The sequence below is a fragment of the Larimichthys crocea genome, chromosome XIII (genome assembly GCF_000972845.2).
Source record: "Larimichthys crocea isolate SSNF chromosome XIII, L_crocea_2.0, whole genome shotgun sequence".
In the NCBI taxonomy this organism is placed as follows: domain Eukaryota; kingdom Metazoa; phylum Chordata; class Actinopteri; family Sciaenidae; genus Larimichthys; species Larimichthys crocea.
Genome location: NC_040023.1, coordinates 44,847,111 through 44,872,970, shown reverse-complemented (window position 1 = coordinate 44,872,970; position 25,860 = coordinate 44,847,111). Strand labels below are relative to the sequence as shown.

The 25,860-nt window shown below is 40.6% G+C and overlaps 3 protein-coding genes across 3 annotated transcripts; all 3 read right to left on the bottom strand.

The window, feature by feature from the left end:
• Positions 1 to 7,095: 7,095 nt before the first annotated feature.
• txnl4a (thioredoxin-like 4A) lies at positions 7,096 to 10,887 on the bottom strand. The gene is made up of 4 exons (XM_010750368.3): positions 10,724 to 10,887; positions 10,319 to 10,499; positions 7,734 to 7,837; positions 7,096 to 7,554 (listed from the first exon to the last, which is right to left on the bottom strand). Exons 2-4 carry the CDS (start codon positions 10,469 to 10,471, stop codon positions 7,383 to 7,385), a joined length of 429 nt encoding a protein of 142 aa, XP_010748670.1. The 5' UTR covers positions 10,472 to 10,499; positions 10,724 to 10,887; the 3' UTR covers positions 7,096 to 7,382.
• Positions 10,888 to 11,717: 830 nt separating this feature from the next.
• On the bottom strand, positions 11,718 to 16,526 carry LOC104934653 (E3 ubiquitin-protein ligase ZNRF2). The gene is made up of 4 exons (XM_010750367.3): positions 15,731 to 16,526; positions 14,191 to 14,286; positions 12,770 to 12,875; positions 11,718 to 12,571 (listed from the first exon to the last, which is right to left on the bottom strand). The coding sequence occupies exons 1-4, from the start codon at positions 16,056 to 16,058 to the stop codon at positions 12,514 to 12,516; spliced, it is 588 nt and encodes a 195-aa protein (XP_010748669.2). The 5' UTR covers positions 16,059 to 16,526; the 3' UTR covers positions 11,718 to 12,513.
• Positions 16,527 to 18,059: 1,533 nt separating this feature from the next.
• On the bottom strand, positions 18,060 to 25,857 carry mturn (maturin, neural progenitor differentiation regulator homolog (Xenopus)). The gene is made up of 4 exons (XM_010750366.3): positions 25,694 to 25,857; positions 25,337 to 25,570; positions 21,352 to 21,474; positions 18,060 to 19,627 (listed from the first exon to the last, which is right to left on the bottom strand). The coding sequence occupies exons 2-4, from the start codon at positions 25,493 to 25,495 to the stop codon at positions 19,520 to 19,522; spliced, it is 390 nt and encodes a 129-aa protein (XP_010748668.1). The 5' UTR covers positions 25,496 to 25,570; positions 25,694 to 25,857; the 3' UTR covers positions 18,060 to 19,519.
• Between the last annotated feature and the right edge of the window lie 3 nt (positions 25,858 to 25,860).

Below are 25,860 nucleotides of genomic sequence, written 5' to 3'. Positions count from 1 at the left end.
CATCAGAATTGAGAGCTTTGTGAATGTATATTATCAGTGTGGACCAACTTTGGCTTTTTAACATGGAGGGTAAGCGTTGCTGGAAAATGCTCCGCTTCTTAGTAACCTCGACCTGACATCCAAGCATCTCCACTCACAGATACATTCACCTGCCTCCCCCTCAACCATCCCCTCTCCCATCTTCAGCCTCTCTTCCCTTGCCCCACCTCTTCCTCCTCCTGCGCCTATTTCTGTCGTCTTATTTGGAGTCATTGACAGAAGTATGGTAGCTCCCCACCCCCATCCCTCCATCCCTCCATCCACTCTCCTCCATCTTCCTCCCATCTCACCCTGCCGTTACAGTCACTGTGGTCTCCCTGCCCCTGCAACACCCCCGCCGAGCTCACGCAGTTAGTACAGTCTGCCTGTGCTCTCTCCTTATAAGGGCAAAATACATTGACAGAGGCAGAGAGAGGGGGCTGTACCAGCACAGCCAGGCAGGTAGGGGGACAGTGGCTGTAACAGGAGAGAAGGAGAGAGAGAGAGATGATGTAGAGGCAGAGGAGCAGAGATTAGGAAATATTGTCAAGAGAGGAGGAGGGATGAGGATGGCCAGGGAGAGAGAGTGTGATAAGTAGTATGATTCAACTGATGCTTCAGGGCTTTTGAAAGCAAATAACATTTTTCAACCAGTCGAACATATTTTGTGTCATTTACTTTTCAGTCTCATGCAAAAGATATTTCAAGGTCTAGTTTTTCTCCCTGAATTTCATTTCATCACAAACCGTGAAACATTTCAGAACTTGTCTTCTACATTTTTAGCATCACTGCTCGTGATATAACCCAATGGAAGATATTTGTTATCCCAAAAGGCCATGTCAGTAAATCATAGCATCTGAAACAGATAAATACATTGGCTCGTCGGATAGAAGCAGTGCAGAGAAACTCTATCTAACAGACAGTAGCATCAGTATTGATAACAATGACTGTTATTAGCATCAATATCCTTTTCCTCTTCATCATGTTCATCACATGGCCTAATTGTCATCACATTCACATATATATTCCAGCATGCTGTCGCGTCACTTTACAATCAATACAGGTTAAGCGTTGCTTCACTCGCAATCGATTAAGTATTGATCAGTTATACAAACAAAACATTTTGTATCCATTAAAATCAGATATGAAAAAAATAATGTCTGATGTCAATGTGCAATTTCTAATAAAAGGATCATATTGACCAAAAGAGGTACACCAACATTTTAGTGTTTCACTTGCATTAAGTTGGAAGACACTGGGTCCTACACTTCCTATAATTCAACTTGATGGTGTTTTTTTATTTATTTGCCTGATACTCTGCATCCCCAGTTTGTAAAGCAGGAAGCCTCAGTTCCCATGGTGATATAGGTAAGTAGTAAGTAAAGGAGTAGTGGTGGTAGATCACAAACATGAGGTCACCTAATCCGCTAGTAACCCATATTAGGAATTCCTGCCCATTAAAATTGCTTAAAAAAATACCCCACCAATTTATGTCAAAAGATAAACTTCATGCAGGGTCATTTTTTGAATGTGTATTAGCTTCGTTTACAAGCTCCAGTGTCTGTCAGAGTGTGTTGTGTGACAGTAAGTGTGTGGGAGGCATCTCAAGTTCTCCCCCCTTTTAAGCCTGGTGTGTGTGTGTGTGTGTGTGTGTTTACTGGTTTTGTTAGTTCAGCTGGAGCTTTTTCTCAGCGTCACACCTCCCGTGTTGCAGGATGCCTGGTCTGCCTGCGAGGACTGGCCAGGTGCTAATTAGGCCTGTAGCTTCTGAATGGAGACGTCTGCCATGAATGGAAGTGAAGAGCGTGTAGAGCGACAGGGCCTCGTGTGATCCATGTGTGTTTGTTCAGTGTGCGCACGGTACGTCAGCATCAGCAGTGCCACATACTGCACCAACACACCTCCTCTCTGTGTAGTGGTATCTGTCTCAGTTGAGTTAAATAGACCCCTCGTTTTGTTGCAGACGGAGGGATGACACCCCTTTGGGAAATGATGCAGGAAGAGAGATGCAAATCCATTCAGTGACAGGTCCCTAAAAGGAGTAAAAGGCAGACGCAAGGAGGGGAAGAGAAGAGAGTTAAACCTACATAACACAAGGCTGCTAAGTGTGTCAGCATCTAAGGGGGTCGTTAGTGGTGTAAGGTTTGTGTGTGTGTTTGTTTCAGCATATTATCAGTATGAAACATCTGCTTAATCTTTACCACCCTGTAGGCAATACTTCATTTAATTCCACCACAGGGACAAAACTCAAACCCACCCTAAAGCTCACGCAACTGAGCAGAGGGGGAAGGGGGGAGATCAGATGAATAAATAGGATCTCAATTCAGAGAAAGTTTGGAGATAAGCCTACTCTCGCCACCTCTCCTCTCAGAATATATATCACTGAGCTATCTCCTCCTATCTCTCCATCGTGTCTTTCAATCGGCATTGCCTTTGAAGGAATTAGGCAATGAAAACTATTGAGACTTGACAGCCCTCCCTGGTGTGTTGGTTATGTAAAGAGGCTGTGATATAACCCGCGAGGATGGAGTTTGTAGGATGGGTAAATTGAAGGGCATGCAAGAACGAGGTCACAGATTTGCACTGATTTGCTGGAATTTGCTGACAGGATGACTGTATAGGTGCATATGAACACAAAAAGCACTATTTTATATAAAAGTGGCTGTTTAGTGATAACACTGTGCAATAAAACGCACATGTACACATTTTACCAAATGAAAAAGCCAGAAAAAATACATTTTGGCAGACTTTTCTCTAATCTATGTGGTAACATTTTAAATGACTACAATCACTATTATATATTATATATAGTGTCAATAATTCTTGTTTTAGGCATAAATTACTTGGAAGTATGAAGAAGTTGGAAACCTGTGACACATCAATAATCACACATAAGTTACACTTGAAAATCGTTCAACATTTCATTCAATCACTGGAGAGAGAGAGAGAGAGACTAGCAACAACCATCCTCAAAGTCAGAACATAACAATCTTCAAACAACAGGCTATTGTGTCTCTGTGCATTTACTGAAACTATCTATTTTACAAAGTAACAGTACTTTGGGTAGCATTGTAATTACACTGAGATTCAAGGGTGTGGACAACAGCTTATATTTTATATAAGTTGTCATGAAAGTTGTTGTTTGGCTCATTTTCATCACATAGCTATTGTGAAAGAACACATAGACAGAGGTTGCTGGTCCCCTGACTTTACACTGATGTACAGCAACAATTTGTAAATTGTAAATCCTCACTAAATGCACATATATTAGCTTTGTAGGAAGTATTTCCTCGGCACCTCAATGTGCAAAATATTTAAGAAAGGTATATTTTGGCGTTAACTTTGGCGTTAAGCGGTAACTTGTTGGATTGTGAATTATTAGATGATTTTACTGATCTTAGGCCCTTAAATGAACACTGTTTGGCTGCCCAACACATAAAAAATATGCAATATGTGAAAAGGGTGCTAATCTTTGTTTTAGAGGTCACAAGTCAAAAAGTTTGGTAACCACTCTGATAGTTTAACAAAAACGTTGATTTCTGTTCTTCCTTCGTCAAACACACGTGATACATGACTACTTACTCATGGTGATGATCCAGGCTGACTTTGAGAAGCCATTGGCTCAAAAACATGACGTGACGCACAGTTGGATGAGGCACAGTGACCACGGTTACTGGGTAAAAGGGAACGGGTAAACACATCATTTGTGTACGTGCATTTGTACATCTGCATCAGTGCCAGTAGGGGAAGCTGCAGGGGTGGGGGTGGGGTGTCCCAGAAATTGGCAATTGCCCCTCACCCTTCCCCCTCCACCTTTGGGCACCCACATGGACAGTGACAGACTAGAAGAGAAGGAGGGAGGAGAGCCAGAGCGAGGCGATGGAGAGATGCCAGCATGTCTTCCCCTTGGCACTCAGATGATCCTCATGGCCTGCCTGCTACACCCTATTTGTCCAGATCCACTTACACACTATCAGTTCAAAACAGATCCTGGATTATCAAAGCTTCAGGGGTGAATGTACATATTCCCTTATATACTCCATAAAATAAAACAACTCCACCTCCATCTTTCTCTCTTCACGCACAGATAGTCTGTACCGTACATCCTGCCATGTGTCCATATGTGTCTAGACTGAAAGTTTCCCAGTAACCCTTAGCCGTCCAGACCTCTCCTTTCCCCCTGAGGCTGAGCTGATTAACAGTAATATGGAACAACAATGCATGATAATGTGAATTATAATGGGCCAATGGAGGCGGCCTTTGGCCCCTTCGCTCCATATGAGGGCAATAGCAATGTAATCGTGTACATAGGCCCTGCAGGGACAGACCAGACAAAGACAAAAGCTTGTCAGACTGTAGCTTAATGTAAGTGGAAAGGACACGAGGGGCCTGGAGGGGGTGTATAGGTCCCCACATGGTGCACACACACATAAAAATGAGGAAATTAGTTTATTCTGAACTGTAAATATACACATGCTTGCCAGTGAACACACATTAGCACGATGAGGTCACCCTGTAGCTCCAGTTTTCATATTGTTATACTTCAAAAAAATGAATGGCACTCAACCTAAAACCACATCTTCTGGTTCCTGAGAAGTCGATATTTTAGAAAGATTATGTGGTTTCTACTCGAGAGCAGCCAAATGTGGTGGGACAGTTATTAGCCTCCCATTTACTCCCACCTCCTCTCTCTCCTCCTTTCGATGGCCAGCTGTTGTGCAGCCATCCCGTCTTTCCCTCCATCCCTTTCTCTGGCCAGAGCTCTGGGGCAGTTACAAGCAGAAGGTGATCAGATGGGAGCTGGGTGTGGGGGAGTGAACTTTTGGGTGGTGTTTGAACACCAGAAATAATCTAAATGGACCAAGAACACACACTCACACTCAGCGATTGGAGGGCTGATCCCAAGTGACTCCCAACTTGTCTCACTCGGGAGAGTTGAAGAGGTCAGGTTATTCACTGTGGAGAGGAGCCCTGTCAGTCCAAACACACACACTCAAAGTAACGCAGACAGAGAGAGACAGAATTTGTCCTCTTTCACCTCATCTATCACTCACTAAATTGGACTCTGTCTTCCGTGCAGTGTGTAGTGTCTGGTTATAAGGAGCTGTAAGAGACGGAGCTGACAGCTAACTGATATTAATGAGACTCATCGACTGATATTTCTCACTCTCGCCAACTCAACTTCACCCTCTATTTTCTTGCTACTCTTTTCTTTGCCATGTTCATTTCTCTCACGGTTTCTATCATTTTCTCACTGATGGATATCTACTGTCAGGGTCGGGGGCTAACGATAGAAACTGTGAGGAAAACCAAAGATCCAGTGGAAGAATCGAGGCCTGTATTAATTATACTGCTTTGATATCTTTCATAGGAGTGTTTTATAGACGATTCTCACTGTTATGCGAGTGTGTAAATACTGTGGATAGGAGAAAGCCTCATGACTTTGAAGCATTTCTTTCTTATTTCTTATTATTTTTTCTCAGGTAGGTTTAAAATCCAGTGATTCTGATGGATACATTTTAGGTTCAATCGAATCTGAATGTTTGAAATCTCTATATGATGAATATAGGGAACGTATTACCATACAGTGCTGTTGCTGTGAGAGAGAACACCAAACACCTATATCAAGAAAAAAAAAAAACTCTATTAGTGGATGTCCACTGTTCATCACAGACACTTCACACCCGGCCAAAACATATGTGAATCTCTCCCCTCTGGCAGGCGCTACAGGCCACTGAGCGCCAAAGCAAGCAGACACAAGAAGTGTTTCTCCCCAAAGGATGTCACACTCATAAACAGTGAACTCATATCTGAACAACTCCCTACACTAACTGTCCAGTACCCAACAATAACGATGCACTCGCTATTGCCATAGTTGTGTATAAGGCTGTACATAGTCACCTCTATAATTTATCTAGTCCACCATAAATTCATACACTATTTATTCCAATGTTCTTTGCATTGTTATTGTAATATATATAATATATAATATATATATATATATATATATATATATAATCTGTACATCGTGTCCATTTGTTCACATTACTTAAAATACCATTTTATTTGTTATATTATGGATTTTTTTTTTTATAAATATACTCCTGCTTTTCTGGATAGAGCTGCATGCAGGATGAGAGCTGAGTGGGAATATTGCATAGGGTTAGATGTAATGAATTAAATTGTTTTATACATGTTTGGATCTATGATTTCATTTAGTTTTTTTGTTGTATTTTAAACAGACCGCACATTTTACATTAATGTAAAGGTCCACTGACGTTATGTGTTGGATTAGCGTACACCTTTTGTGTAGCATCTGTTGATAAATATTCTGCATACTGTGATTTTTTTTGCACGTTACCTGGTGAATACTTTGCACATTCCTGCACAAAACTATACAGCTATTTTCATCTTGAAAACAGTCTACATTTGTTTTTTAATCTCCCTTATATTTTCCCGTGCTTACGACTCTGTTACGCACCAAAACAAATTTGTTGTATGTTCAAATCTAATTGGCAATAAGCCTGTTTGTGATTCTGATTTGTAGTTTCATTAACAAAATGAGTAAAAAGCAAAACCTGATACTTATTTATGTTTTTGTACATAGCCCCTGACAAATAAATTGATTAAGATTAAACTAATATAAATCAGTGGTAATCAGTGGTAATTTGCAATCTGAACCTTTGTGAACAAACTGTGACTTGAGCATTCTGCTAAACATCTCTGGCTCCACCTCATGGACATTTTAGGGAAAAGCACTCTCTTGCTTCACGCTTTCTTGTGCTACACAACCAAATAAAAATGTTGAACACGTTGCAGCTGAGTGGACCAAAAACCTACATTATGAGTTTCACCCACTTTTACACAAATATTTTTTGTGGGTAGCTGCATGTAGATAAATTGAGCCTGTAACATTACCACAGAGTCCTGTACCACGCAGGTGTAACGAAAACAAACTACAAGAATAGAAGCATGGATGACAGCAACAGATTTGTGCTTAACTGAGCAAACCTCTTTTTGACAAAAGTTTGGTCTTGTCTACCACACCACCCAAAAAAAGAAAAAAAGCAACCGAACTTTAGAAAATGTTCGTATGTAAACATCCAAACATGTTTATTAAAACATTTAAATACGAGGACTTTTGCACCATGTTTGGTTTCTTAGCCAATGGTTTTGAATGGAAAAAGACAAAAAAAGAAACTGAATAACTGGTCAATCTACAAACAAAATGGCACAAAGTAACACAATCATCACCGTGAATAAGGATATTGTCCTGCCAAGAAACGAAAAAAGTTGAAAGAGACCTTCTTGTAGTCTCTGTTTCATGTCACAACACATCAGAAAAAAGGGAAAAAAAATAAAAATCAGTATCTGTATTTTGTAGAATAATCCTTTGGAGACACCACAAGACCTCTTCCTTTTCTTGCTCCTCGGTACACTGTTTCAACAATGTCTATCATCTCCTGCTTGTCCTCCATTGTCCAGTTGATCTTGTTGTTGTTACCGGTGCCCAAATCAATCATGATGTGTTTGTTCCTAAAGATAAAGAAAGATAACAACAATATGAAGTTCTGAATTTGTTCTGCAGTTCCTTAACAATAACAGACGGGAAGGCTTTAGATGACAAGGTCCCCCATACAGCATTCAAATCACATCACAATAATCAGCATTACACTGATATTTTAAAAAAAAAATCTGGACATTGAGTGGCTCACCTGAAAAAGAACATGACGGTGCAGGGGTCGTACAACTCGTACATCTTGTTGAAGTCGGGGACTTCCGTGATGTCCACCAGATAAATGACTGCGAAGTTCTTCACCTGTCACGACGTACGTAGGAAGATTAGAGCAGTAAAACACCATGATATCACTATAACCATACACACATACATCTACAGCAAGGCACTCAACATTTTTTTACAGACCTACACTTAAAAGTTAAATGTAAGCTGTACAAGAGCTGTTAAACTGCCACAAACCTCTTTTGCCTTATCTGCATTACCTCACCTTTTTAGTGTACTGGAATAAAACATGGGTGTGCTTAAATGTACTTGAAAAATAATGTAGGTTACATCATTATATAAGGAATGATTGCAATGGCTCAGTTTTTTTTTTTCCAGATTTGGCCAGCATGTCCTGAAAAACAGTCTACAAATTGCTGACACAGAGTAAGCTACTCCAACATAAACTGTAATGGGACTCTGCGTTGTTAAATCAGCAATAAGCCGACAAGAAGCAGCGAGCGCCGTGATTAAAATGATGATTCGTCACATCCCTTAAAAGCACACAGCTTCTCAGAAAAGGGCCGTCGCATGGTTTTCTGTAATGTGCAAAATCCATGTGATTTTCAGCTGAGGTCGAGTCAAACCATAAACTGTAACAGCAAAAATGTGTAAAATTTAACAGGTAATCAGATGGAAACATGTATTATTCACGGTAGCAGTTGATATAAAACGATCTCATAGTTATCTGTAAGTCATCATTTAGCATTCATCATTTAAATGATGGCAATTAGTCGCTGTGGCAATATTTACCCCAGCTAAAAAAAACAAAAAAAACAACACACACAATCAAGGACATTAATAATGTATAATGAGTTTTAATAGTGCAGGTGTAATGTTCAGACACTAATACAAATACTGTGCATCAGCGACTTTTGTAAGCTGTGATCACAATATCGTTCATTCTCCATCTCCGATGAAACGCAACAACATTGTACTGACTGGAAGATGAAATAAATTTGTCTGTGTGTTATTCTCAGGGCCAATATAATACCTCTGCTATATGCTGTGACCTTAAATCGTTGTATATAGTGGGTGCTGGTTAGCTCAGTTGGTAGATCATCCGCCCCGTGTATGAAGGCTCAGTCCTTGCCGCGGCGGTCCAGGGTTCGACTACGACCTGCGGACCTTTCCCGCACGTCATTCCCCATCTCTCTCCCTCTCATAAAACTTAAAAAGGCTAAAAATCATTGTATACAGCTTAATGTAATTGTACATAGTTGTTTTTTACTCTCTACTTCTGTTTTTTTATAGTATCTATCTATCTATCTATCTATCTATCTATCTATCTATCTATCTATCTACAGTTGAAACCAGAAGTTTACATACACTATATAAAAAAATGACCTGAAGCATACTGCCAAACTGGTTACAAAGTGGTTTAAGGATAACAAAGTCAATGTTTTGCAGTGGCCATCACAAAGCCCTGATCTCAATCCTATTGAAAATGTATGGGCAGAGCTGAAAAAGCATGTGAGAGCAAGGCGGCCTACAAATTTTACTCAGTTACACCAGTTCTGTCAGGAGGAATGGGCCAAATTCCTGCCAACTGTTGTGAGACGCTTGTGGAAGGATATCCAAAACGTTTGACCCAAGTCATACAGTTTAAAGGCAATGATACCAAATACTAATGAAATGTATGTAAACTTCTGACTTTGAAGAAAGTAATAAAAAAAACTGTCTTAAAAAAATCCTTCACTCATTAGTCTGGCATTTAGCAAATAGAAATAATTTTGGTAATCTTAACGGACCTAAAACAGGAAAAGTGGTGTCTGATTTTGTGTCAGACAGTGAGAAATAAAAAAGCATATGTGTCTTTATGTAGTGTATGTAAACTTCTGGTTTCATCTATCTATCTATCTATCTGTATAATAATAAAGATATTTTACTCAAGGTTTGAGTCTGAATTAGAAACATCTACTTGGATTATGTTCTTAAACGCTGCTTTGTTTTGTTCTCGGCTGCTATTTTCTGCCTGAGTATCCTGTCAAAGCACTCTGTTTTTAAAAAGGTGCTATATAAATAAAGTTATTATTATTATTATTATTATTATTATTATACCCCTAAAGACAGGGTGGCTTGCAGCTTGTACACAGTGTCTTCTCTATAGAAAGCTACTCCACTTTGCACTGCACAGCGAACTGTGACACATTTCTTTTCTTGATATACCTCACTGTGTATACTGTAAATACTGTTAATTCTGTCCATACACTTATATTTATATTTATACTGATCATTCTGATTACATTACACTGTGCCATATTGCCACATGGATGTCTTTAGCTTGTATTTGTATATTTTTTACATCTTTTACTTATATTTTATATATATTTCTTATTTATATGTCATGTTTATGCTGTTTGCACCAGGATAAAAGGGAAATTTAAATACTCTGCATGTCCTGTACATGTAGCAGCATTGACAATAAAGTTGATACTACTCTGCAGAGCAGCAGGCGGCGCTATCGAGCATGTTTATGCACTAATAATGCTTGTGTTCATTATCAGGCATCAGTCAAACCTTTTCAGCGATGCTGTAGAGGACTTCGTCCATCTTCATACACGTCGGGTCCCAGTCGTGTCCGAAGCGGATCACCAGGACCCGGTCCTCCTCGGACAGGATGGCTTGGTCGACCTGCCAGCCGTTGTGGAGATGCGGTAGCATGTACGACATCTTGATCCGTCAAGTGTCGACTCCCGAGCTGGAAAAAACAAAACAAAAACACATCTGACTTCAAGTTGTAGTGAGAGTTAACTTTGTTCAACATCATCATCTTCTGCTTTGTGTGACTTCATGTGTGGTTAAAGTTAAAACCCGCTGCCACGAGCGAGCCAGTAAGCTTCAATCATTAGCCGAGGAGGAAAAAATAGGACGAAGAATGAAACGTTACAAGGTGATAATTAAAATAATCCTTCCGTAACTCACCTTAAAATACAAGAGGTGTGTGTGTTATATGGCAAAATAAACCGTCTGTTTGGTAAAAACGGAGCTTTTAACTCCAAAACGAAGCAGAAACGTCCGTTAGCTGCTGCTGCTGCTGTGTACCTTTTCGTAAATGTTACGTTTCTGTACGTATGGCGTCATCAAACCCAGCGACAGCGCGGACGTGACGTGATTGCGTCATATGTATGGACGTATCTTTTTTATTTATTTATTTATTTATTTATTTTTGTGATTAAAACGTTTCAAAATAGAAAATGACATTACCGGTGAAACGTTTAATTTGTGGATAATTCCACAAGCAAATGACAAGTCAGTCAGTCAGATTAATTTTATGATGATTTCAAAAGGTGTTTCAAATTCTTCAATATACTTTCTTTAAGAGACCAAAACCTCTTAAGGAACTATCAAAACACAGTCCACAAAAACAAGACTATCTTTAAAATTGGTATGAAGATAGATTTGTTGTTTTTGACTTTTGTAAGGGATGGCACTGTATTGGAGTTTGCATGAGCCCCTCCCACAGTCTAAAGACATGCAGGTTAATAGGTCAACTCGCGACTCTAAATTGCCCATAGGTGTTAAGTCAGTTTGAATCCTGTGATAAACTGGCGACGTGTCAATGGTGTACCCCACCTCTTGCCCAATGTCAGCTGGGATCAGCTCCAACCCGCATGACCCTGATAAGAATAAACTTGGAAATGGATTTTTAAGTTTCCAAGATTTCTGCAATCAGTAAACAGACTTGGTCATAAAACACATATTAGCTAAAAAAAAAAATATCTCTTAAGTCTCTAACTGGTTTGAACATGCAATAATGTGATTTGTCACATATGAGTAAAGTACATTCAGATGATGAAATTTCTCCTTCACAAGCTATCTTTACCCGCATGCTCCTACATGCCCATTTCTAGGGAGACATCTCTCTATCCATCTGTCTATCTATCTATCTAGTCTGTATGGAGTAAAGAGACAAAAAGACAAGACAAAACATTTATTCTTGTGCAATCCATTACAGTACAAATAGAAAGTACAATGAACAAAGGTTCATAGGTTATAAGAAAACTTTCCAGTCTATGACATAGCAGCATATTATGACACTCCTTTGAGTGAGCATGAATCATCATTAGATATGTTTGAGCCTATATTTAATCTCACCACTAAACTACACAATCACATTACTGTGGTTCTGAAAGGCCTGGTGATTAACAAAGTCATACTATTTCACATTAGACTATTTGGTCTAGGACACATGATTGTTTAACAAACAACGATAGCCAAATATTGCAATAAAATTAATATCTATTTCCTAACCACCATCAACACTGTAATCATCCCTTAAAGCTGATATAATTTTGTATGGCTGTTTAAATTGCACAACATCAGCCTTCGGTTTTCTGAACCTTAAATCTCTGCTGAAAGAGACGTTAGTCTCCCACCATTTTGGTTATACATGTCCTCTGCTGTAAAACCACACCCTGCTCAGCAAAACAGTTCAGTTCAGATCCCAGGTTGCATGAACCCACTTTAGACCAGCAGATGGCATAAGGAACATTCACATAATATTTCTGGAGACAAAATGACTCCATCAGTGGTTCTTTTGAACGTCCCACGACGTCTAGAGAAACATATCCACAGTCCACCAATATTCCATGAGGCAATATGAAAAATCCTGTACACTATAATGTCTTACAATCCCTGAGGAGCTCAGCTGGAACAGACAGTGTTGGGGTGAGGTACAGGGACAGTTGACTGAAACTGTACTCATGCAGCTCCTAGTCCGCGGGATGCTCCGGGCATGAGCGATTCACCTCAAACCACTCATCTATACACCTAAAACAGGAAGAGGAGAACGATGGGGAAGTTTTTCTCATGAACAAAGGAAGTTGAACAATGAGCTGAATTACATTTAGCTCTACCGATCACCATTAAAATGTTGCTAAATCATCTATAGATGGCATGTTTTTAAAAAACACTATACATGGTGTATTTTACATCTACAATCTGTTCATTTATGTGTGCGTTAGTTACCCTTTATGGTAGATACAGAGGCAGGGCAGCCTGGCAATGGTGTCTCCCTGCTCCAGCTCTTCTAAACAGATGGCACATTCCCCAGAGTCTCTAGACAGGATGTCCTCTGAGAAACACAATACAGACAGAGGCAAACTGAGAAAAAGAGCTGAACAAATAATGCGTCAGAAGTTCAGTCACATAACCATCTGTTTAATATTTGGTACCTGAATACCTGTTGACAGCTGTGCACAGGTGAGAACTGGCGTTCCTCTACAGTTTGCAAAGTGGGTAAATATGCACTCATCAGTGGTAATAGGTTGTGTTTTGTTTTTGTATGAGTTGAGTGTTTGATCAGATCAAACTGAGATGAAGTTCCCTTTTATGTGACATATTTAACTATGACAGGCCCTAGTGTCAATGCCTGAGGCGAAGGAGTAACTAGTACTGTTTTTGTGCAGGCATATTGAAATGAATCCTGCAGGGAAGGTAAAGATAGAGTCATTCAAATATACTTTAAAACTATTTGCATGAGTCAGATGAAGAAAAAAGGGATGGATGTATGGGGTTTACTCATCTGTGCACCTGCATTAACCAAAGACAGACTCTGCAGTTGATGAGCTACACATGTGTTGTATATTTAGCAGAAATATGCATGCAGCTGTGTATGTGTGTGCATCCACACATGCATCAACTATTAAAGATGTGAAGCTATCTACTCTCTCAAGCCTGGGATGTCTCTGCTTGCAGGAAGTGTGTGTAGTGAAAGTTGTACGTCGACAGAAAGCATGTGTTTGCTTTTCCTGTGTGTGCACTACACAGGTGCTCAGTTGTTTTGATGGTTTCGTGCTGCACTGTATGAAGTGTGACAGAGGTGCATTTCTGTGACTGTGAGTTCTAAGAATTCAATTCATGCAAGACTTTGCACATGATCATCCTCATCATCTAGTTGCAGAAACACAATTACATAAAAATTTGACTGAGGAAGGGAACATAGACAGTGGTGAAAGTTTTGTACTCCATTTAAATACGATTTTGAGATATTTGAAAGTAATACATCAGTAAAAATGACACATATTATGATAATATATTTCTAGTGGTTCCCAATGTGGGGGTCATAAAAATAAAAAATATTTATATTTTTGCACACATTTGCTGTTAGTCCACCTTAATAACCCATGAAGAGGGGTTGCAGGCAGACATACATTTTTTAAGGGGCCAAAAGACAAAAATGGTGGAAACTAATGTAATATTAAATGATATAACTCTAATACTGGCAAGTTGTCCAGGGTGTACATTTTGGCACTGCAACTTTTATTTTAGTAAAGGATCTGAAAACTGGAAACTGGTGTGGTTTTAAGCCAGCCTGCTGCACCAGCTTTGTCCCTTTTCATGTCCACATATCGTTTTGCATGTTTGTTTTGAACAAAAAATTATCTTACTGTTGTAGGTGAGGCGCGTTTTGCTGAAACACATGAGCAGGTGTTTCTCGATTTCATCCGATGCCATAAACTTGGAGCAAACAGGACAGTGGAAGCCTGGGAGGTTAAACACAAAGACAAAAACATGATAGGGACCTGGACGGGCAAACGTTTCTGTCATAGCTTTTTTTATTGATATGTACACAGCAGAAGGCGTGGGACAGTTTGCATGAGTTTCAACAATCTGTTACAATCTGTTCTCTTACCTACTCATACAATGTTTAGGTGTCATTGCTCATTACAAACTTCAAACACATCTTTAAGATGAGATATATTCATATTTACTCATATTAACTCATAATTTGACCCACATATAAATGGCCTCCCAACCCTGTGCACCCTCTCAGCTGCACAAAGATGAATAGGCCAGGTGCTGCATGGTCGGTCTGAGATAAGCTAACGTCTTGTTTAACATTATAACACCTGAGGCAAAAAAACGACTACAAATGCACAATATGCTGGTGGTAATTATCTCAGTGTCTGGTGTGTAAACCTCATGTTTGTGTCATGTGTTTAGAAGGACAAGTGGAAACAGTGTCAGGCCTGCAGAGTCACATCACATGGATTTGATCTGAGCAAAGGTTATTGATGGGGTTATTTAATGATTAGACTTCCTCATCAGGGCAATTACCCATGCTGGTAATCAGAGGGAGGGGAGACTAAAATACAGCCGTACATTTATTGACTGGGTTATGAAAGATGAAGAAATGGAGGCGTGAGCCAAGTGCAACAGCAATGAGGATTTCTTTTGTTTCCAGTGATAGGGATGTCAGAGCACCGTCACAGTCCTGTTATATCAGGCCTGTACGGTTGCAGGCTGGTTTGGAGATGGCACCACCAGTTGAGAAGTGACTACATTGGGAGGATTCAGGAAGTTTGTATTCATATGTGTGTGTGTGTGTGTGTGTGTGTGTGTGTGTCAGGCAATGTGTAACCAGCAGGAAGCCCTTATCTGCTGACCTACATAATGCACTCTTCCCTCTCAGCCGGAGTGAAAAACAAGCCAGTTTTGCAAGACAAGAAGAGAGTTTAAACCAAGACAGACGGCAGTACAGTACAACAGAGCCACCTGTGGCTACAATAAAAGAGCAGAAGTGCGAAACAAAGGGCTCAGTCATCATCACACCGCTATTACCATGTGCCAGGTATCACATGTCAAATGGAAAAATACTAAGAAACTTTGAGAGCAACTGTTATGGTGTCATATAGGAGTATCATAAACATATGGTATTCTGCTGTGCATGAACTTACATGTTGACTGAACTCATATTCAGACCAGAAATATTACAGGTATGCCACATGAGATTAAAATGGCCCATGGGTATGATAATGATAATACACAGTGAACAAAGAACAGGCCACGACTGTTATATAATATATATATAATACACCACTATGTCATATTTCAGGAACAAAGAGGAAAGCAGGAGAAAAGTTTGAACAATTACATATCACGTATGTGACTGCCTTCTTTCCAGATGTTTTATGGTTGCAATCTTACCTCCTAGCAGGTGAGGGGACAGGTGAGCCGGTAGGGACCCTATGAGGAGCCTGTGGCCGTCAGGAGGCAGCTGGCCCTCGTCGTCACCATCCGTGCCATCGAGGCTCTGATTGAGTACGTGTGACCCTGACCTGCCGCTGGCCGGTATACTACGCCCGGAGCTTGTTGGCCCACCACCCGTGTACCTGATCCGGGGGCCATCTGGTCCATTGGTGTACCTGAACCCCGCAATCCTTTCCCCCCCGCTGGAGTTTCCAGATGGGAGATCGGAGCTGGAATAAGCTCGAGTTCTGCCATCAAATACTGGGCTGCTCTGTTTGGTCCCCATGCTGTCTCACGTTTACCTCCACAGGTTTTTTGTGCGTTTTAAAGTTGTTGTTGTTGTTGTTTTTTAGCCACGACACATGACACTCACAGTGAACTGACACCAACAAAGGAAATAAAGCCTGATTCATGGACAACCATAAATGCGATGCGATCCAACATCTTAAAGTTTCACAGTGCGCTCTGCGTGAAGTGCGCACTCACTGACGCATAACTTAATTTCCAAATGGTCGTTTTTTTTTTGTTTTTGTTTTTTTGGCAGAGCCCTTCCCTTTTTTTCAACAATGGAAAAATAAAAAGGTAAAATCTCTTCTGGTGTAAATCTTCAGTTCCTCCGCTTCAGACGAGGACATTGGCGCAAGTGTCGACACACAGTCCATCTGGTTCAAGTTTGTTTTTGTGCTCAACTGTGGCCGTCTGGAAAGAAAAATAAAAGCAGGGATTGCCCTCCTCCCCCCTGTGAGGCAGCTCTGTCAAACTGCCCAAAGTTCACCAGGGTAACATACATTCGCCTTCAAAGTAAAAGCGGTGAATTTACCACTTAGGGTAAAAAATACGATGTCAAACTGTAGATGTTACTGTACTATAGAAATAAATTCTGTGTATGTATAGCTACTCCATATTAAGATTTCACAAACATATGATCAGTCTTCCTATCAAACAGTTAATTGAATATGATGCAGTGCTGATTATATGATGATGTACCAATAATAACAATCCATTAATCGTGGTAGAGCAAGTATTCAGATCCTTTGCTGAAGTCAATTAAGTAGAAACATAAAATCTGCACATTCAAGAAGCTGGAGCCATAAAATAATATTAAATATGTAATACAAGAGGACAATATTTTTTTCTGTACTGTTGGGCAGTAGTTTAGAACGATATCTAATATTTTATAAGCGCTTCATGTGTTTTGTATAAAAAAAACTTAATTTGTAAAGTAATTAGTGGTTCAAGTTAGCAGGTAATTTTCCAGGAAATCTTCCACTGAAACAGAATACTTTTGTGTATTGCTACTTGATACTAATGCAGCTGAGCCACAGATGCATGAACCATTTGTCTTAGTTGCTATATTGTTTTGGTCGATTATTGGTTTTAAATTAATTAATGTTAAACACTGCCATTTATTGCAGGACCGGTATTACGCAGTTACAGTTTATTGTCATAATATTGCCTAGGAATTATGTTAGTCTGCTGTTTCACTCTTGCATGAAAGGTTTAATGCATTTGGATGTTCAGATAATATTGACTCTATTGATCCCAAACTGGGGAAATTCACTTGTACACAAAGTGTAAAAAATTAATCATAAATAAGATAATAATAAGGTATTTCCTTAGATGTTTATATGTCAATGTAATACTTTGAAACTTGTGTGTGTGTGCTGAGGGTTGTCTGATTATTATCACTGAAAAAATGTCAATTTTAATTGGACAAATAACCCAAATTAATATTTTTTATAAAAAGCCTTTTTCATGTAGACTATCAGGCATTTCACACTGACTGCAACCACAGTGTCCTTTAGAAGTCAAGTGTAAAACTATAAGTTCAAATGTTACTGTTTGGGTGTGCGATTTCTTGTAGTCAATGACAAAAAGCTACAGATGAAAACCTCCTGGGCACTGCCGTGGTGCCCTTAAGCAAGGTACCAGACCCCTAACTGCTCATCAATCCACCATCTCTCCACATATGCACATCCATGAACCCCTCTGTATGTGACGCCTTTATGTTGTGCTTTTACTTTGAAGGCTGAGCCGCAGCTTCCTGTCTGTTGCTCTCTTTCCAGTCTCCAGCTTGACATCATCTCTGAGTGTGCGCGTCAGGTGGCTCCTGACGTCAACCCCAGTAACACCAGCGGGTTGTTGGCACAGCAGCAGGTCACCAGTCCAGTCTAATATGAAAAGCCCTCCATGTTAGGCGCCTTGTGTTCCAGTAACTTCAGGGCATCAAGACAAAAAAAAAAACAGAAACAAAAACAGAAACAAAAACAGAGAAACAGCCTGTAGGTCGCTCTGTTCACACGGTTTATTGAACAATTTCACACACATCGGAGGACAAACAGAAGATACACTGCATGACAAACATTCAAATAGGCAATAAAAAGACAAACATTTACAAGCTAAAGTAAACGGGCTAAAGATGAACCTCTGAAACAGTCCTGCATGTGGATCGGCTGGGCCTGAAGCATTGCAGTGCACTGGATGTGACATACACACACTGGGAGAATAGAGAAAACAGGGTTAGGCAGAGGGGTGGATGTCAACAAATATCTTCTCTTCCCCTGCTGTGATAATCACTCAGGGATTTGGGTGTGCACTTGAAATAAAAAATGTATGGTTATGAGAAAAACCTGGAAAGAAGCCGGTGAATTCATAAAAACAACGCACGCAAAAAAAAAGAGGCTAGTTCTGGGGAAGGTGTCTCATCAGATTGGGGGCGAACCACCAGCAAACAGGAAGGAAGACTACAGGACAGAACTAGGGTGTCATGTGACAATGAGACAACCAAACCAGGAAGGGCTGAAGCTGCAGCGTGGGCCTTTGTTGTTATGGTCATATGATAGTAACATTGATTAAAAACACCCTCATAAAGTGACTCGAAACTCTTTGAGGTGTACTGCCTTGGAAACACTAATGAGACACACCTCAAGAAATGATCCATGCTACTGTTGAAGCTGCACACTTTTTTAAATTTTCCACATGAGGAGCCGATGTGTGAAATGCTTTTTGATCGAAAACCCTACACAACTATATTAAGTGTTTAAAACAGGAGAGTTTGAGAGCTGCCCCCACCTGAATCTACGTCACAATAACACATCCACATTCCTTCTTTACCCTCCACAATGTGGAAAAAGATACCACTTTTTTTTCCCCTCCTTCCCCGCCGCTCTTTATCTGCGTCACTCCAACTGCCTCGCGGGGCCACAAACCGTCAGTTTTCGCCCATGTATCTTTCATCTAGCTCTCGTATCCTCTGTGTAAACAGGCAGGCAGAGAAAGTAGGTTATCTGTCACATTCATCTCCAAACCGACGGGGGAAACGCGTGTTTTGTGGTAACATCTGACTGTATTTCTGCATAACAAAGCCAGCTGAGGCCAATGTAATATTGCTGTGCTGTGGAACTTTAACTAACCAGATGGTGAATGATTATGATACTTGCATTGTACATGGCCAGTGATCACGTAGCCCCAATGTGTGTGTGTGTGTGTGTGTCTGTGTCAGTATGTTTTGGTTGGGACGGGGACGGGGGGTCAACACAGTGCAACTGAGTGCACTCTTTGGGAAGCAAAGCCACTGAGACATTCAAGAACATGGTGGTGCATTTTTAGCAAGTTGACTGTAAGTGTGTGTGTGTGTGTCTGTGTGTGTGTGTGTGTGTGTATTTGGATAAATGTGTGTGTTGTTAAATGTTTTGGGCGGATGAGTTGAGCCCCAGAGCTTCAGAGCAGGCCTCGTCTTTAGGCTTATCACTGCTGGCTGACCCCCATCTGCTGGTGGTCGGGCCCTGGTTCCCCCTCCATGTCAGCGTGGTAATGCTCGAAACTGTCGTCTTCTAAGTCTGGCAGACCCAGCAGCTGACGGGGTTAGAAGAAGAAGGTGTAGTTAGAGTTTGTAACATAAGATGTGTGCGTCTAAATAGCACTGACACAATTTCTTTCTGTCTTGTAAGAAGGCAGTTTTATGATGCCTTGTTATTCGGCAAACAAACACTCAGTACGGGTAAAATGTGATCTAAGGCCTTGTATTAACAATTGGATTAATCTCTTCAATTCAACATACTGTAGAAACTGTGGTGGAAAGTACTGAAGTATATTTGCTCAAGGTTAAGTAAAGTTAAATACTTAACATGGACTCCACTACACTCTGGAGCTGTTTTCACTCCACAGCATTTACCATATTATCCACAACATGGTATTTAAAAAATAGATTAGATTTAACTTTATTGTCATTGCACAAAGAACCGTGACTGGATTGGATAGCACTGCTTGGATTGGACAGCCTCAGTAGTGGGGAATGGAGAACTGGTGATGTGCTGGGCAGTTTTCGCCACCCTCTGCTGTGCTTTCTGGTCCGAGATAATGCAGTTGCAATATTTTGCAAATTCAAGGGGTTCAGTGTGGGTGATAGCTCTGAGAAAAGCCAGACCAGCCTCTCTGAGCACTTCATCCTGTTGAGGTGAAGGTGGAAGTCATTAAGGCTCACTGCAGTTAAGTATAAAGACACCAGCATGATGGATGTGGTTTTGAAACACGAGGGGACAGCTGCTTGGGCCAGTGACAGGCTGAAGATGTTGGCCAGGACTTCAGTCAGCTGTCCCACAAAGGCCCTGAGCACGCATTCTAGGATGCCTTCAGGCCAAGCAGCCTTACAAGCATTAGGACAGTGTGGAGGGGCTGTTGGTCTGCAGGGAGCTCAGTCTTGGCACTTTCCTACAAAGGAAACATAAGATGCCGCTCTTCAGGTTAGCCATTGATGTACTCCTGTGTATCACCTGATCTGAAAGCAGTGTCTTGGTTCATCCACAGCTTTTTTTATATGGGAACGCAGTGATCTGTTTAGACGCGTTAACACTGTTGATGATAGTGTAGCGTAGAACAGAGGAGACAATCAAAGAATTAATAATTATAGTCCTTTCTTTCTATTCATGTGAAGCAATGTGCCAGATAAATTCCTGGCTGGGTAAAGTAACTTCCTCATTATCACCGGTTGCCAGACAACCAGCTGAGGCCCCAGGAAGTTACAGCCTTTAGTGGTACAATATTTTAAGTTGTGAGCTTCAGGTAAGCAGACCTATAGCGAGCTGTTTCTACTGAAGTAAGATAACATTCATCGCCCAGATTTGGCCGATGGATCTGGAACAAATCACATTAAAAGGAGCTTAGATTTTCATTTAAGGTGCACACTTGGGGGCTTATACTAAATTCTATTCTCATTTATTAGATAAAATAATTAATTATAATGTATTACATTGCTTTGAATGGACTATAGCCTGATTTAAGGGGTGACTCCTCAACATTTTATCACACAGTATGAAAGATAGACAAGAGTGTTCTAAGAATTCATAAAAGGCCTTGAATCATGTTTTATACCCATCCTTTTGTATCATTTGCTGATAAGCAAGGCAGCATTAAAATATCTAAATTCTCGGTAAAGTTTGACATGTTTTGTCTGCACCAGAGCAAACAGAATGTATCAAGTTTGAAACAGAGCCAGAGACAGCAAGCAACATGCTGTGGTTGATGTCTATTAAAAAAGAAAAACTCTTTGACTCCCAAGAGTCTTTATTTTGTTTCCTTACAGGCCTGAAGGACGTGAAGACCTTCTCCAGCACCTCCAGCAGAGTCTTCTTCCCGCAGGAGGAGATATAGTCCTGGGCCAGCTGTAGGAAGGGAAGGCAGTCCTCACTTTCACTCCAGACATGCTGTGGACACAGATAAACAAAGATTAGCAAGTAGTCATGCGAGTAGACAAGTGGGTTCAATGCTCTATACTAAGTGATGTAATCCTGTCACACTGTAGTGTCATATAGTGCTGTATAGTGACACATGACTTATAGGAATTAACAAGAAAACAACTAAAGCTGGGTCAGGGGCAAAACAGCACAGAAAAACTGGAACAAAGCAATTAAACCAGATAAAGAGACATTTCTTCAAGGACATGCAGCAGACAAAGAAGTGGAAATAACACAAGCCGTGGTGACACAGTAAGATAGATAAAGTCCTGAATATTCACCAAGAAAAGTGTCAGAAAATAACTATATGTGTAAGCTAGTTAAAAATGAAATCCTGATGGCACCTGTATGTATCTGACTCAAGGATTGTTTGTATAGTAGATGATAAAATCTGAACTGTACAATATTTTTTAGGTTACAGTTTTTCACTAGCTGTGTTAAGTGTTGCTGTTACTAGAAATGCACTGTCTCAGCACTGTAGCCACTGAGTTTAAGAAGGAAAGCACCGGGTGTTTATGAATGAAAATGTTATTCAGGAACTCTTTCTGACCACAAAGCTAGTCTAGACTGAGGGTTGAGAAGTGTACAACCTGGGTTAAACTCCGTCTGGTGAGTACTTAAGGTCAGAAATGTTAGTGTGCTTATGGGCTATTCCATGGCCAATAAAACAGTATTAGGTTGGGGTAATTTGTAATTATTTGATATCACACTTTCATAGATATCAGAGTTCTGCGCTGATTAGAGATCAGCTTAGTCATTAGTACAAGGTGTTGCCTCCCTGCTTAAATAGATGATTGAGGAAATTCTGCATCACTTACTGTTAGTGTTGTTTAATTGGAGTCAAAAGGCCATACTGTTAGGTTATGTATTAGGTAATGCTAATAGGGGTGCCTTGCCAAGTGTGCAAACTGACGTGGAGGAAAGAAGCAGCTAGTGTAAAGGAAAAAGCAGATTATAATTAATCATTAATGTGTAGTGTAGTCTAGATGCATTGTTAGTCATAGTTTGGGTTACTTCAAGAGAATGATGTTTGGTTTTTCTAATTTTAGGAAATCATTTGGGATTGTTGGGATATCAGGTGATAATATGAAGGGATTTTTGGATATTCTGTTAAACCTCATAAAATGACCAGAAAACCACAGAACTTTAATTTCTTAAGTTTTTAATTAAGGTCAAAGTTCAGGAGTTCATGACATGAGGATATTTTATTGATTCGTTAATTTGCATACGCACCACTTAAGGGTTTTTTAATGGGCGCAAAACCCCTCGACCTAGTGTCAGGAAAACAATGCCTTAATATTTTACAATCTATTATTTATCCCCTTAAATATCCCATTAAATGCACCTTAATGTCTTCATTATTACTGGGTGAATTCATGTAATTTTAAGGCAAAAAGGTATGGGATTTGGTTTCATAATGTGTGATAGGGGTCATGTGAGAGTCATGTGAATCAGCCTGGGGAAACAGTTTTTTCACAGTGCTGTAGACAGAGATAATATTGAGCCCTCCTGTTATGGCTGCTCTGGGAGTGTTGTTCCAGTATGACACTGATGAATGGACTCTCACATGGGTGGGTGTGCCTCTGCTGCACTGGCAAAACCTCATCTTTCAGCAGATCTCACAAAGCAAATCCAATCACTCTTGTTTATCAGCTACTGAACACTGTATCACATGACCTGAATGACTGAAAACTACAAAGACATACCCTGAGGGAAATTACAGAGCTGAAACAGTGATGTGTGAGCTGCACAGTTATCACGGCGGTGCTGATCTCACAATGCCCTCTAGTGAACGAACGGGGCAGCTATGAGTGGAAAACCAGAGCAAGAGAGAAAAGGACTGTGTGTGTCTGAGAGACAGAAAGAGAGAGAGACAGCATGTGAGACACCCTGCTGATAGCAGTATTGATCGAGCGAGAGTAACCAGATCTCAAGAGTCCTGCAGAGAGAAAGAGAGTTATTCTAGCTGCTTTGAGAGAGCATAGCTGAGAAATGTGTGTGTACATGTGTGTCAGGGCTGCAGCAGCTGACATGCATTAGATTCAGAAACAGAAGAGTTGTAAGGGAGATAAAGTGAAACAAAAGGAACAACATCATGTATTTGAATTCCTGTATCTTGTCGTGTGTATTTTTTTTTATCTTTCTCTGTAATGAATGTGAAGCTTCTCCTTAAGTGGTACTACTCTGCTGACTGTGGGCAAGGCTTGCTGTAAACACATAACACAGGCATGGTTGGTGTGACATAATGTGTTATTGACTGAACAGACGCCCTGGCTCCTGGGTCAACTCCATCTGCTCCCCGCCCTGTTAGCCCCTGTCACTGAGCAGGAGGAGGGAACTGGGTGGATCTTGCCTCAGGAAGTTTAAGGGCTCACAACAACCACATCTGCATCACGATGTTATAGGATATGGAGAGTGAGCTGTGGGAAGACAGTGTGTAGATGATCAGAGGAGTGAGCTTATATCCTCTGTATGGTTTCTGGACTTTAGGTGATTTTAACAACTTTATAAACTTTAACAAGTTTTTGTTTGTTTTTGTTCAACTCTGGGTCTTAACTTTCCAACTAGAATGAACGAATTTGGTATTTTTCCACCATTCCAGTATGAAGAACTCATCCAAACGACCATCATAGGTATGAAAGACAAAAGTATAAATAATTAAATACAGAAATAAATGAAAACTAAACACATTCCAGTAATGAAAGAAAAAAGCTTTTTGTTTTATTTTTGCATGTATTTATTTCTATATTAATTTATGCTAAGAACAGAACTTTTAAAACTCAAAGATCTGATTTCTTTAAATGCTTTTAAATCCATATTAAAAGAGATAGAGACTAAATCATTTGAGTACTGTTTTTTTAACTAATGTTGTTGAATTCATGGCTTGTATTGTACTTTTATTATTTTTCTAGGTTGCTATATGTTGTATCATTGTCTACATATTTGTGCTGCTGCCTGTCTTGGCCGGGACTCCCTTGAAAAAGAGGTTTTTAATCTCAATAGTTCCTGGTTAAATAAAGACTAAATCAAATTAAAAAATGTATATACGCTTGGGTCATTTTTTGTCCTCCATACACACAAAGGGAGATTAGAATATATGACTGAAAAGTCTTGGCAAACATTGTTTTATGAGCATAGGGTTTCACAGGGATAATCTGGGCTCAACACTGGATCAGAGCAGAAAACTGGCAATAATTCCTTCAAAATAAAAGCATGAAAATGCGTCCTTTGTTAATTATTTAGGCTGCTGTGTGTCTGCAGAACATGTTAAGTATGAAGATAATTATCTGCACACTAATCTAATGTCAAATCTGAGGGGTTTTTTTTTGGCAGCATACATTGGCCTTCATTGATGTGAATAAAATGAATGTTACAAAAATTATAATTTATGATAAAAAACAGTTAATCTGCTACTTATATCTCCAATGATATGGTTATGTATTCATCTTTAATTATATACTTTGTGTTCAAAATGCAGCGTAATGGTATGTAGGGCTTTTATTTTGAAATGTGCAGGCCTCGTGCTTTTTTAACTTGGCCAGCTTGATGGTGTTGTGGTTCAGAGGGTTATCGCAGTTGATTATGATGGAGGAAAAAACACCATCGACAGAGGGGGGTGGGGGTGTGCACCCAAAGTGAAATGACATCATCCCCTCTAATCTTCGCCCAAAGCCCCCCTCCCCATCTCCCCTATGTCCATCAGCTGGAAAAACCGGGACCAACCGGGACAACCCCACCTCCAACCCACCCTCGACACACCTACAAGAACACGCACACGCACACACACACACACACACACGGAGTTTAAGGCCCTGCAGAGGCTCACACTCACAAAATTGTCGGTGCCGCCGGGACACAGCACGTAGAAGGAGACGCCGGGATCTGCGTAAAAGTCCAGCCGCCTCTCGTCGTCCTCCTCGGCGAAGATGAGGTCGAACGGGTTACCGGAGCACCACTTCTCCGCCGCCTCCACCAGATGCTTAAACTCCATCCTCTGTTATCCGGTCTGCGGTGTCCCTGGCTCCGGAGCTTGATCTCGATCTCTCTGGCCGTCACGGCGATGATGCTCAAGACACAAAAAACAGCTGATCGGACAGCAGCATCAGCAGCCTCCACTACCGCATCTCCTCTAGTGCACCGTTTGCATGGCGCGGGAATAGAGATAACACTGTTGGTGCATAGAGCCTACCGGGTCTGGTGCTCATCCGCTCTCAAAGCCCCATTCCTCTCTTCCTCCCCACGTTATGAAATCAGCCCGTCGGTCGCATACATGCATACGCAGGAGGACGCTGGAAAAAACGCGATGACGAACAGTGGAGCCGGGCAGCCGTCCATATCTGAGGCTCTGTATAGGCC